This window comes from Lupinus angustifolius, chromosome LG07 (genome assembly GCF_001865875.1).
Source record: "Lupinus angustifolius cultivar Tanjil chromosome LG07, LupAngTanjil_v1.0, whole genome shotgun sequence".
Taxonomy (NCBI): domain Eukaryota; kingdom Viridiplantae; phylum Streptophyta; class Magnoliopsida; order Fabales; family Fabaceae; genus Lupinus; species Lupinus angustifolius.
The window spans coordinates 7,903,283-7,918,950 of NC_032015.1; the positions used below are offsets into that span (position 1 = coordinate 7,903,283).

A 15,668-nucleotide genomic window follows, 5' to 3' on the forward strand; every position below is an offset into this window, starting at 1 on the left:
CTCATGTTTGTTGATGTATAGGGTCATGCCCCTACTCACTTAATTTCTGGTTTTCGTTATTATTTCATTATAGTTGATGTTTATTCTAGATTTACATTGTTGTTTCTTTTAAAACAAAAATCTGAAACTTTATCCTTGTTTCATTATTTTGTCACCCTCGTTAAGATTCAATTTGGTACAACCACTAAGCTGTCCAAAGTGATTTTGGTGGTGAATTTAGACCATTCACCACCTACCTTAGGTTTTTGGGAATTCGACATAGGCTTTCTTGTCTTCGCACTCACCATCAGCAAGGTACAGTGGAAAGAAAGCATAGGCATATTGTTGAAACAAGGTTAAATTTGTTATCTCATACTCATCTCCCAATGATCTATTGGGAATTTGCATTCAATACTGCAGCTTTTCTTATCAATAGAATTCCTACTCATGTATTACAAAACAAATCTCCTCATCAAATTTTGTTTGGCAATATTCCTGATTATAATTTCTTTAAAGTCTTTGGTTGTGCTTGTTTTCCCCTTCTTCGTCCCTATAACAAGCATAAATGAGTATGTGTTCACTGGATTAGATTATCATCCTTTTGATTCAATTGCTTCACTTTCTGATCCTTCTGCCTCAGGTCCTATCTCTGATTCCTCTTTGCATGAGTCTGAGCATATTCCTGCTGATTTCATTCCTGTTATCCAACCTTCACATTCTATGCAAACAAGGTCCAAGTTTGGAATTTTAAGCCTAGAGTTCTTCTTATTTAATGCGAACTAGTTAATGCCACGACTGCATTAACTAATCCTATCTGGAAACAGGCTATGCAAGAAGAGTATGATGTTCTTCTTGCATTAGGAACTTGGTCTCTTGTTCTCTTGCCTCCCAATAAAAGAGCCATAAGGCATAAATGAGTATTTCATGTTGAAGAAAATCTTAATGGGTCTGTTCTTAAGTACAAAGCAAGATTGGTGGTCAAAGGTTTTCATCAAAAGCTTGGTATTGACTACACTGAAACCTTATCTCTAGTGGTTACACAATTGACAATCAAAGTTCTTTTAACCTTTGCTGTCAAATATAAATGACCTCTTCAACAACTAGACGTTAATAATGCCTATCTTAATGACACTCTCAATGAATAAGTGTACATGCAACAACCTTCTGGTTTTCAACATCCTGACAACACATTAGTGTGAAAACTGCACAAAGCAATTATAGTCTCAAACAAGCTCCAAGGCAATGGTTTGAGAAACTCAAGACTACTCTTCTTACTCTTGGCTTTATGGTCAGCAAGTGTGACAAATCACTATTCATTCACACATCTTCAAGCTCACAATTATTTGTTCTAGTCTATGTTGATGAAATCATTGTCACTAGATCCTCTCATTCTCAAATTCAAAAAGTTACTCAGGATCTCAGTACTTCCTTTGCTCATAAACAACTTGGACAACTTGATTATTTCCTTGTTATAGAAATAAAGCACCTTCCCAATGGGTCTCTTCTTATGACACAATTCAAATACATAAGATACTTACTTGATAGAGCTCACATGACCTCTGCCAAAGTTGTTACAGCCCCTATGACTAGCAATTGCAAACTTTCAAATAAGGGTGATGATACTTATGATGATCCCACATTCTATAGGTCCATAGTTGGAGCCTTACAATATGCCATTGTCACCAAGCCTCATATCACTTACAATGTGAATAAAGTGTCTCAATTTCTTAGTCATCCTCTCAATTCTCACTGGGAAGCTATCAAATAAAATTTGAGATACCTTCAAGGGACTATTTCATGTGGTCTCTATATGCAGCAAGCTGGTATCTCTGTCCCTTTAACTCTTACAGCTTTCTATGATGCTGACTGAGCTTCAGATATAGATGACATAAAGTCCACCTCTACCTCTAGAGTATGTATTTTCCTTTATCCTAATCTAATCACATGATGGTCAATGAAGCAAAACATCATATCTAGATCAAGCATAGAAGCTAAATATAGAAGTCTTGGTCTAGCTACCCAAGAACTTATGTGGGTTGAATCTTTTCTTAAAAAGATCAAGTTTATCTACACGAATCCCACAATTTATTGTGATAACCTTAGCATTGTTGATATGTCTCACAACCTAGTCCTTCATAGCAAAACCAAAAACATTGAGCTTGATCTATATTTTGTTAGAGATAAAATCCAAAACAAAACTTTATTTGTTCATCATGTTCCCGCATCTTTGCAAATAGCTGATATTTTCACAAAACCTCTCTCAATAGATAAAGTTCATTGGGTTCAGACATCAACTCTAAGTTAAAAACTATAACAACTTGAGCAATACTGTCAAGAAGAAAAACTATATTAGAGTATGGTTAAGTATAGTAGATAATTATGTCTAACCATTTTATGCTATATCTATAACCGTAAAGAAGGAAAGGTTTGAGACTTGCTCACTGTGTTGAGATGTCCAAACCCACTGATATACATATCTCCTTCTCATTTGTAACTAATTTTGAAATAATAACAAATTCAGTTTCTCTCCATTTCTCTCTTTTGTGTTTTGAGTTTCTTACATTCTTAAATGATAAGTCACTTTTGTGGTGACATAAATATAAATTACTTAAGAATTTTTTTTATATATTAATAATAATATATAAATTTTATATAATATCACTATCATATATCATTTATATTCAATTACAATTAACTATTTAAAAAAATAATATAAATGAGAAAAATATAAATATATATTTAGCATAAGCAAAAAGTTTAAACATGATTAATACCTATAATATATATAACGAGGAAAATAAAAGAAAAATAAATAAATAGACTCGTAAGAAGTAGATGAAAAGAGTGATCGACCGAAACGTGTGCTCCATTCCAGAACTTTCCCACCCCAGTGTCTCTCATCTCTCGTACTAGATTCTGATCCTCTTTCTTATTGAAACACCGTACCATTTCTTCACACACACACACAGAGAGAAAACATCATCACCATTATCATAGAGAAGATGTTCAAGAAGGTAGTTGAGGCTAGGTCTCACCAGAGATTATCAGGTGCGGACAGGAAGAAACTGAGAAGAAACATTAAAGAGAAATTCTCAAGAGCTTCTGATTCTGACTTAGATGCCTTGTTACCTCCTAAGGTACCTCATTCATTATTTTGATTCATATTAATGTTACTCAAATTTTATGACTCGCCTTCATTTATACCAAATTATATTCACACCATACCAAACCATAGTTTATGGGGAGAGCATACTTGACGGTCACACATGTCCCAAAACCCTAATCCTACCAAATGAGATGTGCAACTAGTTATATTATAAGTAGGGATGTTTTGAAGTTTTTATTATTATTTGTATTAAGACAATTTAAAACTCCATAGACTATTTTATCTTTTGTTTAACCTCATCCTATAAGTGATGTATGTGCTCAAGGTTCTTAGTTCTCTATTCTTTTGGTACTACTAAGTTTATCTCTTGTATAAAACTAATCTCTTTTGAGTTGTGTAACTCTCGAGAAGTGTCACTCTCATGAATTGAATCTTAATCTTTTGGTCTGTCTAGAGGGTCTTACACCACTAGATCAATACCTTGTTTGTCTATTTTGGTGATGTTGGTTTAAGCTCTTTTTTTACATAAAATGAAAAACTATTTTTGGGCTAAAAGTCACTTCTGACATTTGTTTACCTGGGCTTTCACAAAAAAGCCGAAGAAACTACAGAGAAAAGACTGAAGAAATTCAGGTTTTTTGGGAAGCCTTTTTTTCTTCAGCTTCTCATGAAAACCAGCTTTTCCAAAATTATTTCCGCAGGCTAGCTTTCTTTTAAGGAGGGAGAGCCTCATCGAAACAATAAGTTTACTACATTATGACAGGTTCTAACCTGAAAACAACATCTCCACTTGGATGGGTAAGGCTGCGTGCATTTACCATCCCCACCAAGACCCTATTATCTGAGAACCTTGTGCCACTCGGCCACCAAGTCTGCCCTTTCTAGTATGGCTTTTTTTAAGCCTAAACAAATTGGCCTAATGTAATGTACTGAACTAGTTTTTGTTGTTTTTGAAGGAATGCACTGAACTACTCATGTTTGTTTGTAGAGCCATTTTTGTAATTTTGAACTTAAAATGTGAACCCAATAAGCTCAACTACACTCATTTTTTGTTATTTGCCTTAAACATATACCAGGCAGAGATAACAGTGGCCAAGTTACAGAACCGAGTGCATGTTTATAGTGTGGAGGGAGGCTATCCAATGTTTTTCGATGTTGATGGCCGTGGCTCTGAAATTTTTCCCTCAGGTATGTGTACAGTTCTTCTGGTTTTTATGTTTGGAATCATTAAAATATGAAATTGATTTGATTCAAAAATTAATTCCGATGTTTCTAACTCGCTATAAAAATTGAATGCGTTGATCTGCTGATCAATGTCCATGTTCAGAATACCTAAGAAGTTAATGGGGTTCATCTTACTTGAGTAGTCTCCGTTATTGTCCGTACTTATAGTATGTAAAATGGATAAATTAATAAGGGAAAAATTATGGATTCAGAAAATGAAAATTATGGTGAAATGAAGTTCAAACAAACCATACAGAATTTTAGTGGATTTGCAAGTAACAACTTAAATGTAAAGGAACATATTTGGCATGGGTACATTGTCTAGATGGCATGCTTTACTTTTGTTATTTTATTCTGGTCTATCTTATTTCTATAAATTAATGAATTCATGCAGTCAGTTTCTACCATCTCTGTGTAGTTTAATCTTGGACTATGTGGTATTAGCTAGTGGCTAAGAACTACGTTGATGATTATTAATCTATTATTGCTGCTATAATTTAAAAGAAATGTTTTCTGTGATAAATTTACTTACATCTTAGTCTCTACTATATTTCATTTTTGCCAAGGCCTAAGGTTGAGCCTCAAGTTGATGAATATCTAATACCACTTTTTGCTCTGATATAGCTTTAAAGAACATGATCAGTTTTGGTCTATGATTTAATTACGATTTTTCCTGATTGTGCTATTTTCGTTGCAGTTTATGCTCTCTGGACAGTCCCTGAGCTGTTGCCTGCTTTCATGCTGAAAGGTGGTGAGGTTTCTCCGTTTATTATAGGAGGAGCAGACTTGATGTTCCCAGGTATAAAGGTCCCCCCTGAAGGTCTTCCTTCATTTGTACCAGGGGAAGCATGGGCAGTGAAAGTACCTGGAAATCCTGCTCCGATTGCGGTAAACTGTTTACATTGCCTGTTTCTGTTCACCAAACTGTCAGATCATATCGTTGATAGGCATTCATTGTTAAAATTCCATTCATTCTTTGAAGGTTGGGAGTACCACAATGAGCAGTACTGAAGCATTAAAGGCTGGATTACGTGGAAAAGCATTAAGAATAACTCATTATTATCGTGATCTGCTCTGGCAAGTATAGCTAGAACCTGATTGTTTGATTAAGAAGAAGTAACAAATATGTCATAATTGAAGTGATTTGTTTTCTGATTGTTTGTATTTGCAGGGAATCAGTTGAGGGCCGCCCTGTGCCAAATGCAGGTTTTTACGAAGATGCTGTGTTTGAAGATCCTTCTTTATTATCACTTCCTCAGAATTCTGATTCAACCGAGATTGTTGGTGAGACATCAATTGTTCAACCAAACAATACAGGAAGCATTGAAGTGGACGAATCTCATGTAAATGAGTTACAAGCTGACTCGAGTTGTGCATTGACAATACCAAATGATGAAAATGATACAACAAATGCAATAACTGCAGGCGTGGCTGATTTGAAGTTACCAGATTCTAGCCCTGCTAATGACCCAAATGAACAACATACTCTATCAACTGCAGACATAGATTTGCTGTTAGATAAGTGCCTTCTACAAGCATTGCATACAACAGTGAAGGACAAAGAGCTTCCCATTCCTGGAAGCACTTTATGGTGGGATTCACTCCCTTCCCCCCATACACACACAAAAATAACCTTTTGAGTTTGATTAGACCAAGTTTAACACTATCAAAAAGATTCACCATAAAATCCAGCAAACCATGAATTTTTAGATGACAATCAGGCTCAGTTTAGAAATTTTAAATGATAAATTTTTTACTGAGGCACGTCTTAAATACAAACCAAAATGGGACCTCTATGCAGTACACTTTTAATTGGATGAGATCTTGTGCCTGCATTTGCGGTAAACTTAAAATTTAGTTTTTGGTTTGCTGTGTCCATGTGGCAACTTATTCAACTCCTTTCTTGTTGACCCATAACAAATGAAACATTCCTTCTTGCAAATAATTTGCCATTTTATTTATTTATTGAAGGTTGAGGTTTTTAGATGAAACTGTTACTTCAAAATGTCTCCTTTACCTCAAGTAATCAAATAAGTGTTTGTTTGAGTGTTGTAGGTCAAACCATGTATTGCCATGTAGGCCTCCAGGAACAACCTTAGATATCAAGAAATCATCCTACAAGAAGTTGTCAAAGTGGTTACACGCAAAATCCTCCTCTGGCTTGGTATGTCAATAGAAGCCTGCTGATATACACTGGAAAACTTTTAAACCTTGTATGAATTTGTAAAATTTGAAAACTTGAATGTGCTAAAGTATCAATTAGGTCCTTGCCAATTTATAGCATAACAGTGTCTGTCTGTCACAAACCTTCCGTTGTGTCGCATTTTACAGGAGTACGGATCGCCGATGCGATTGCAACCAACCATTTTTTAGGAGTCATTGTCACCACAAGTTCACGGGCCAAAAAACCGGTTCTTCCCCACCCTACTCCTTGAGGAGTCAGCTTTAACTTTGGGTTAAGTTTTAGGATTCCAGTCCTTATTTAATTTAAAGGATTTAGGACTCATTTCTTCAGTTTTTGTATAGATCCCATCCCCCACCCCTCTTCTGTTGTTTGACAAAAACCCGGTCCCAGGATTCTCTGGCAGGCAATTTCCAGCCAGCACTGGGCATTTTCTGCCAGCTACAGGTTTCTCCGGCAACCATGTTTCCTGTGTGTTTGCACCTCTGTTCCTGTAGCATTATTCAGATCTTCCCTTTTCCTGCAGCATTCAGTTTGGACCTCTATTCCTGAAGGACTATGTTTATAGTTATATTTTGAATTTGAATGTTAGTTTATGGTTTTGTGCCTAAAACGCTACAATTTATTTAGGATTTTGGTTCCACATCTTTTTTGTTCATATGCTCATTGACTATTTACTCATACCTCAAATCACGATGTTTGTGCCTTTTAGGGTATGACTTTTGATTATTAATGATGATTTTGTCTTAAATTTTGAGTAAGCTTTGTTTTTTGAACATTTACATGTCTATCATAAACTATTTGATTTATACCCCATATTCTTCGGTGTAGCACCCACTCTGCAACCCCGTATACTGCTATAGCATTTTTAGGTTGGTTGCTGTGCATTGTGAATCTTGCGATTCAGGATTGACTACTATTGTTAGGATGCACTTTGAACTGTAGCTTTTACATACATTGAAGCCTTCTTGGCATGTTAGATATGTAAACCATTATGGTGAAAGAAATAACTATGGGTTGGTTGTAATATACTCTAGTAGAATAGTTTTCATATTGAGACAAACTGAGGATGAAATTGAGATCTGGTAGTTATATGTATATTTTGTGTATAAGGCTTGCACAAAATATATTGACCTTTTCGATTTTTACAATTTTTTTTATGTTCGTTTTCTGCTATTAAAGCTTTTGCATTTAATTTTATTTGCAATGCTGTTTCTGGGTTATTTCTTCATGTAGTTTTGCATTTTGAACAGCTGTCAGTGAAAGAAGATAAATACAAAAAAGAAGTAATGCTACTTTCTGTAAACCGAAAGCATGCTGATTATGCATCCTTTAAGCCTGAAAGAAGGCCAGTGGAGAAAAGTGAACAGCCCAGTGTTCAGTCTGCAAATGAAGTTCGTTCGTCCAAAACTCTTGAAGTGGCTGAAATCTACAAGCCAAGTGTACATGTCAATCCCATCTTTTCATCAGTTGGAGCTGACACTGGGAGACTTTATAGTGCTTCTGAAGCTTCTGATATTGCCTTCGAATACATTGAAAAACAAAATCTTGTGAAGCCGACAAATAAGTCCATTGTGGTTCTAGACGCAATACTATGTGATGCACTGTTCAAGGGGGTTATTAAAAAAGGAACAACATATCCTACAGAAATTCACAAGAAGGATCTAGGAACAGGATTTGTGAGCCGTATGCAACCTCATCATGTTGTCACAAGAGGAAATGAATCTATGGTTCGCAAAGGTGGACTTAAACCAATTCAGTTATTGACAGAACGGAGGCAAGGCAACAAGAAGGTAACCAAACTCTCCGGTATGGAAAGCTTTCTTTTGGATGCCGATGCACTAGCATCAGAACTGCAGAAAAAGTTTGCTTGCAGTACCACTGTTGGAGAGCTACCAGGTATTTCTTGGTCACTTCAAACTGAAAGCTGTGTATTGGTTTTTGCTTGTTACATTCAAGAAATACACGATTTTTAAGCACTGTTTGGTTCATTTTTATCGGTCAATGTTAAGTTAGGAATGGCCCGGGGACACTACTCCATTCCGACTTTCGGGCTTGTGACTTGTAAAGTTTGCTTTCATAGTTATATACTTGTATCTAATAAAATGACACGCCTTTATTATAGTTACATATCTGAGATATGAAAATATGTGCTTGCAGGTAAGAAAGGGCATGAAGTTCTGATTCAAGGAGGAGTTATTGATGACTTGGCAAAGCATTTGATTGAACAATATGGAGTGCCAAAAAGATACATTGAAGTTCTTGACAAAACCAGGAAATGAGCTCCTTAAAGTGTTGTTGGAAACACTCATGATAATGTTTCAGTTGAGTGTCAGGAAATGTGTGAATTTTTGTACTTTTCATACACTGATATTTTCCAGTTTTGTAAACTTAGTTATTCTTGCATGGGCACGACTTTAGATAACTAAAATAATTAGTCAGGGATTTGTTATCTTTTTAAATTATGATTTAATGACCAATGAGAATTTGATTGATTGCCTAATAGTGTTATTGAGTTCATACAAAATTTATTTGAACATAGGAGGAGAAAGTAAGAATAGGAATCTTTCCAGCCCGGTCATACCCCAGACTGCCAACCCCAAAGAATCTACTAACCTGATCACCTCTGACCGGCTTAATAGACTGGGTACAACTGTTCCAGCCCAGTCATACCTGAGCCTCCAACCTCAAAAGAATCTATTAGCTTGACATCCTCGGGTTGTCCCCTTTTACTCGAGTATCTCATGCAGTATTCCACATATCCTTGTCGTTCGCCTCAGATAGATCCACCTGCGGCAGATGCAATAAATGTTCCTGACGCGACATCAAGACCTCTTGACACGTTATTTAATGCATATTTGATATAGCATTTAATATACCGCTGACTCGACATTAGTGTCAGACCACCTGTCACGCTGCCTGAACATTCTACCTACCTCGGACAAATCGACAAGAATAGATATGCAAGTCAAGTAAAGACCAGAGTATATCCCTCGTACCTGTTAGATGTTGGCCAATGACCAGATGTCATCTCAACAGTTCGTAAGCTTTATAAATAGAAGAGACCACACACGGAGTATAATTAATTCTCATATATTGCTACTACACGTATTGCTCTAACTTCTCTTTTATTTACTCCTCTTCTCTTAATACTTTAATGACTTGATTGTTGGAGAACTTTGTAGGTACCTCCCTTGGCGGGCCTAGAAGATCATTCGACCAAGTTAGTGTTTTCCTACATTGCACCGGACATACTCTTCCGAACATCTGTCTTCAGCTTCCGACCATCCATCCTCAACTCCCAAGCATCCACTTTTAACACTAAAGAACAAGAATGGAAAAAGGTTCTTTCATATGAAAAAATTACCATTTATAAGTTTTGCTGAAATTATGAACCTAAGTTAAGTTTGTTCGAAATTGCTGCTGTAATTTTTACAATCTACCCATCTTGTATTTTTTATTCACCGTTCTGTCAGTGACTCAATAGGTGGGGTTCAAAAAAATTAGACTAATTGACTAGCTAATCCACAATGGTATAGTAAGTTAACCTTTAAACCGATATATGGAGAATACTAAAAGAAAAATTAATTTCCAAAATACAAATTATGTAGTTAATTCAAAGTGATAGCCATAAAGTAAGGAAAAAATGCATGAAACTTAGTTTTATATATTAATAATAATGTATAATATTACATTCAAAATTCAATTACTTACTCTTAGTTAAATTTTATTGTGGGTGTAGTATTTAATTTTTTGTAGTACTACCAAATATATCTTTACCTTTCGGGTAAGGAACAAATCTCTTTTAGGTTTGTGATGTCCCTAAAAGAATTGAATCATTGATTTTTGATCAGCTTGAGGATGTAACGAAATTTTAAACCACTAAATCAATGTCTTGTTAATATATTAATTAAATTTGATGCTGTGAGAGTATTTTTCATCTATTCTACTTTTTATTATTCTTGGCTAAACATTTAATTTTAGAAGTTGTTTCGCTTTCCAAAGGAATTCAAAATGGTGTGTAAATGATGCGGAACAGGAGTGTGAGAAACGGAAGCTCACATTGGATCAAACCCCTTTCCCTCCAAATTTACTCATATATAAACGGTCGTCACAATCGAGCAACTCAATTTCTTTCACTTTCGCTGAATCAGTCTTCATTTGATTGCGAAGAAGATGAAGGATTAGTTGCATCACATGAAGACTTTGCTCTCTCAAATGAACGGTACCAAATCCATTCACAAACTTTTCTTTTTTTCGACTCTTAAACTTTTTTGTGTATGAAAATGTAGATTGAATTTGAGTTCAGATGTGGAGGAACAAACGGCGAATGTATAAGTAGAAGAAGAAATGCAATTAACTAACGTACGCACTTTGCAAAAGGACATCGATTCAGGTTATACACGTATGTACTTGAAGATAACCAATAAAACATTGTCAACATATTAAAAGTTTAATTACAATTAAAATTTAAGCATAAATGATAGCACCAAAAAACATAATATTTTTGTCTCCAAATGTGACATGTTATATATATCTCTATGCAAGTTTTTCCCCAATCTTACTCACAGTTACACTGCGAATTTTACTTGTGTGTATTACTGAAATTTACAAAACTTATACTAAGTTACCTAAATTGTGTCACAATTGCTAAAATATTTAGGGAAATTATACTGACATTTCTTGATATTTAACATGATTACTCTCCACATCAAAACTTACACTTGCCTCCTTGAGATAATGAGATTATTTCATTAGAGCAGATTACAATTATCTCCTAGAGTATAATTTAATTGCACTGGACACCATTTTATTTTAAAAGCTGTCATCCTAAGGAAGGTGACTAGGTGAGTATAACCTTTGATACAAAAGTAGTGTAATGAGTGTAATTAAGTCAGATCATAAGGGAGACTGGTGTATTTTTTTCATTTCATTATCATTACACTTAGCTCGCTTCCGGGTAGGTTATTGAGATTACAGTTATCTCCCCTAAAGGAGGGAAGTGAGTATAACTTTCTAAACAAGATGATGCAGTGTATTCATGTTGAACATAAGGGGGAAGGTGAGTGTAATTTCCTTGAAATATTATGAACTACAGTATTCATGTCGTTTTGGCCTTGGATGGTGGATGTCATATACAACAATTTCTTATTATCTTCTTATCTCATATGTAGCCAAATTTGAAATTTCGCAACTCAAGGAAGACAGTGAAAAGATGATGATGATGAAGAAGAAGAACAAGAAAGGTGAGATTTGCTCAATGATATTGGAAAAACAGTTGAAGATTGCTTATTTGGAGTTTGATATATCATCGCTCACCCAGGTAAAGTACCATTCTGTTGTTTATACCTTGTGTTGTTCGTCTACACGCCAGGATGTCTCTAAGGGAACTACAAATGGAACTAATGTGAATGGAGGCTTGTCTTTGTTATTAAATGTGCCCATATCTTAAGTGCCATTTAGATGGTAATCTAGATGTAAATAGTATTTCTGTAGATTTGGTTTCTGATAGAACATAATAGTGCAATGTCGTTTGATCCATGTACCCCATGTCTTAGCCTCACAATGGGAAAAAATGGTTTTGTTTTTGTTGGACACTAATCCTGGTTGCATTTTGCATTTACTTGAGTGCTACTAAACCATGTTTGTATTTGATCCCATTAATCCTATCCTGTGTCCAGGTTTTCAATTATTTGTTCATGTGAGTTTCTTTTGATTTGTTGCAACTATGGACTATGTTGAAATCTTTGCCAGGAATGGTTCAGAACTGAGAAGATTAGCAGAGAACGGAAAGGACAGGAGTATCCTTATTTAGACGCTAGAGTATCCTTATTTAGACGCTAGAGTATCCTTATATATGGTATGTATCTCCTGAAACTAGAGCCCTTGGTATATATTTCAGAAAACTTGAGCTTGCTTAATTATTAGGCAATAATATTATCCGATAAGTTATTTACCAACAAGAAGAATAAAGAAAAAGAAAAAGAAAAAGAAAAAGAAAACTTCCTCCAATTGTTGGGTCTTATTTATTTACATTATTTATCTATTCTTATTAAGAGGTGAACATTAGTGCAAGTGTAAGATTGTGGTTAGTATGATTTTCTGACCCTGATCATGTTTTGAGGGAGATAGGGAGTGGTCACTGACTGTAGCACCTTATGGCAGCGATCAGGGATTGAATAAAGACAAAGACAATTCTGGACAAAACTCTTTAGCAAGGATCACAAAAATACCCACCATGTGGGTATCCTTAAAAACACAGACATGGAGTATAGAACTTATTCATATATTTATAAATTTATTTTTTATTAAATATTATATATATTATTATTATTTTAAGATTATATATTATCTGTTTTATTATTATTTGATAATAAACTTTATTAATTGGACAATCATAATTTTATCATATATATATATATATATTATTCATATAATAATTATTTTTATATATTAATTGTTACAAAATATTTAAATATATAGTTAAGGTTGAAAATACATTGGGTACCTGCTGCTAGTACAAGTGCCTGGAAATAGTGTGGGTTAGGACTATTTATGCCCCGATTTCGTTGCCATCCCAGCTCATTATGTACTTTTGAGCTTTTAGAAAGAACATTTTATTTATATTATAGCTTTTATCTTTATTTATACTAGGGTACCCCATCCGTGCAATAATCTCATTAGGGCCCAGAACTGTTATCTCACTGACTTATAGATGGTTTTAGTTTGTTTTTTTCTTTCTATTTTGCTTCATTCGTTCAGTCATCAAAAAAGACCAACCCCAACCCAAAAAATTGAATTTACCGCTCAACTAGCATTCTTTTACACGCTTTTTTACTGCTAATTTTGCTCACAAAAAAGTTTATCTAAAAGAAGTTATTTAAGTTTGATATACAAATTTTCAATACAAATAGCATGTTATCAAAACTCTTCACTGATTAATACCAACAAGGATTCTCTCCCATACAATTTTTTAATAAAAGAAATGTTATTTCAATATAATTAAAATGATAAATATGTTATAATATATTATATTTCTTTTATTTTTGTATCACTTATCTCTTCTAGATAGGAAATGAAGCGTACTAGATTAATACATATTCATTCCAAGCAAGCAAATGCATTAGATATATTAGCCTGCCCTGAAGCACACTATATGCACGTGAGGCAGTCACTGGTAGTGGGACGCAAACCATGTCATTGTGTCTAGCATTGATCTTTTAGGCAGTGACAATTCTAAGATCTGGGAGCGGACATATATTAAAAATTTAAATAACAAAAATCATACATAATTCCATATAATATATAAAAGTAAAATATATTTTAACTATATATCAATTTTCAATTTCTTATTTTGCTTTTAACAATTTTTAATTTGTAAAAAATCATATAATCAAAGGTAATTATCATTAACAAAATAATCATCTATCTCACTTTAAATTGAAAATTAACATAAATATAAAAAAATATAACATAAAATACATATTCAATACAAAAAACATTCTAATTCTCTATAAAAAATATAAAAATATGAAAATATTAATATGAAGATCACCAAAATTTAAATATAACTATTCAAATAAATTACATGCTCCATATAAATTAATGTTAGAGTTGTTAAATATTTATTGTTGAATACAAATGAATAATGAGTCATTCATTCATGTATATCCTATTCAACCATGCAACCTATTTTTCGTAATCTTCATAGCTGAAAACTATCTTTCTACGGTTATTGTTGCAACATTTAAAATCATTACAAACAAAATAAAATATAATAAAAACAAAACATAAAAGAAATAATGAAATTATAAAGATTTAAAGAGTGAATAGAAACAATAAAACATAATAGAAACAATGAAACAAATAAAGAATAAAAGAAACGAAACATCGTTTGAAAGAAAGAAATAGAAACACTGAAATAAAAATAGTGTTAAATATATATCCAAACAATGAAATGAAAATTTAATGAAACAAAGGGAAATAGTTTTATTCAAATGCAACAAATAGAAACAATAAAATTGAAACAATGAAATGGAGACAATGTTAAGATAATAGAAAAAATGAAATACAATATAAAAACAATGAAATAGAAAATGCTAAAAGGCTATATAACAACCAATTAGCTAAGACATAAAACAATATTTGAAGACAATACTTAGTCTCTTACTAATATTCTTGTATACAGGTAATATATAATTTTCTTTAAAAAATAATAGGAGTAATAATGTATACTATTAAGTATTACAAAATAGAACATAATATTAATGCATTGTCAGTGTAAAGATTTATATACATGCATCATTTACCATTTATTTCAATTATTTTTTCGAAGAAACAATGATGATTAAAAGAATGATGTATGATATGCTGACAATATACAAAACTCTTATACCGTTAGGGTATACATTTTTTCTTTTAAAAAAAATCAGGGCACATGGCACCGTCCCTGCTTTTAGGTAAAAGATGTGAGTTTCCTCACCTTGCGCCTCACTAGTCATGCAAATCCGCAATGTGATGGTGAATTTCCAGAGGGTAACATGGAGCCATGTTTTTCGGGAGGTGGCAGATGAGCTCGGTAACTTGATTTGGATTGACATATTCGCATTTTTTATGTTGCTCCTAGTTTTTGTTCTGTTAGTTTGTTAATAAATGGTGTTTCTACTATTTATGGTAGAGTTGTTTAGTTTCTTTCTTCTCCGTGGCTTTCAGCCACATTTACTCCTCGGAAAAAACCATGTCATTATGTTTAAGAACACTTGTGGACATAAGAAGGTTTTGAATTGGTAATATAGGTTGCAACAAATACAATACCTAAGTGATAAAAGTTGTTTATTAATTCATAATTAGGAATACTAAGCACCATATTCAATTTTGTATTTGACGTTCATACATTTATGTTGCTCTTATCATGACCATACAAAGGGTTGAAAAGAAACGAAGAAGCCAAGAGTATTCATCTAGGCCAGAACTTGTAAACACATCACTAATCATAGCAATGGTAATTAAGCCTCTTATTTAGCTTACACTCAATGGACCTCTTACGAGCCTCAACGGGTGCCATCACCTGCTGGAGGGTGGTGACCACCATAAGGAGACTTCTCTACTGGGGGCTTGTAGACGGGTGGCTTCTCCACCGGGGGCTTGTATACTGGTGGCTTCTCGACAGGGGGCTTG

The 15,668-nt window shown here is 33.9% G+C and overlaps 2 protein-coding genes across 2 annotated transcripts in view; one reads left to right on the forward strand and one right to left on the reverse strand.

Annotated features, from left to right (window-relative positions):
• LOC109352155 (eukaryotic translation initiation factor 2D) lies at positions 2,822–8,989 on the forward strand. The gene is made up of 8 exons (XM_019594010.1): positions 2,822–3,116; positions 4,162–4,273; positions 5,007–5,197; positions 5,292–5,386; positions 5,481–5,900; positions 6,365–6,473; positions 7,745–8,390; positions 8,652–8,989. The coding sequence occupies exons 1-8, from the start codon at positions 2,982–2,984 to the stop codon at positions 8,771–8,773; spliced, it is 1,830 nt and encodes a 609-aa protein (XP_019449555.1). The 5' UTR covers positions 2,822–2,981; the 3' UTR covers positions 8,774–8,989.
• The window catches only part of LOC109352157 (repetitive proline-rich cell wall protein 1-like), a 925-nt gene continuing 563 nt past the window's right edge, over positions 15,307–15,668 (reverse strand). The window contains exon 2 of the mRNA XM_019594011.1: positions 15,307–15,668. This exon is cut by the window's right edge and continues 2 nt beyond it. Within this exon, the coding sequence (XP_019449556.1) occupies positions 15,542–15,668 (127 nt within the window). The 3' untranslated portion in view covers positions 15,307–15,541.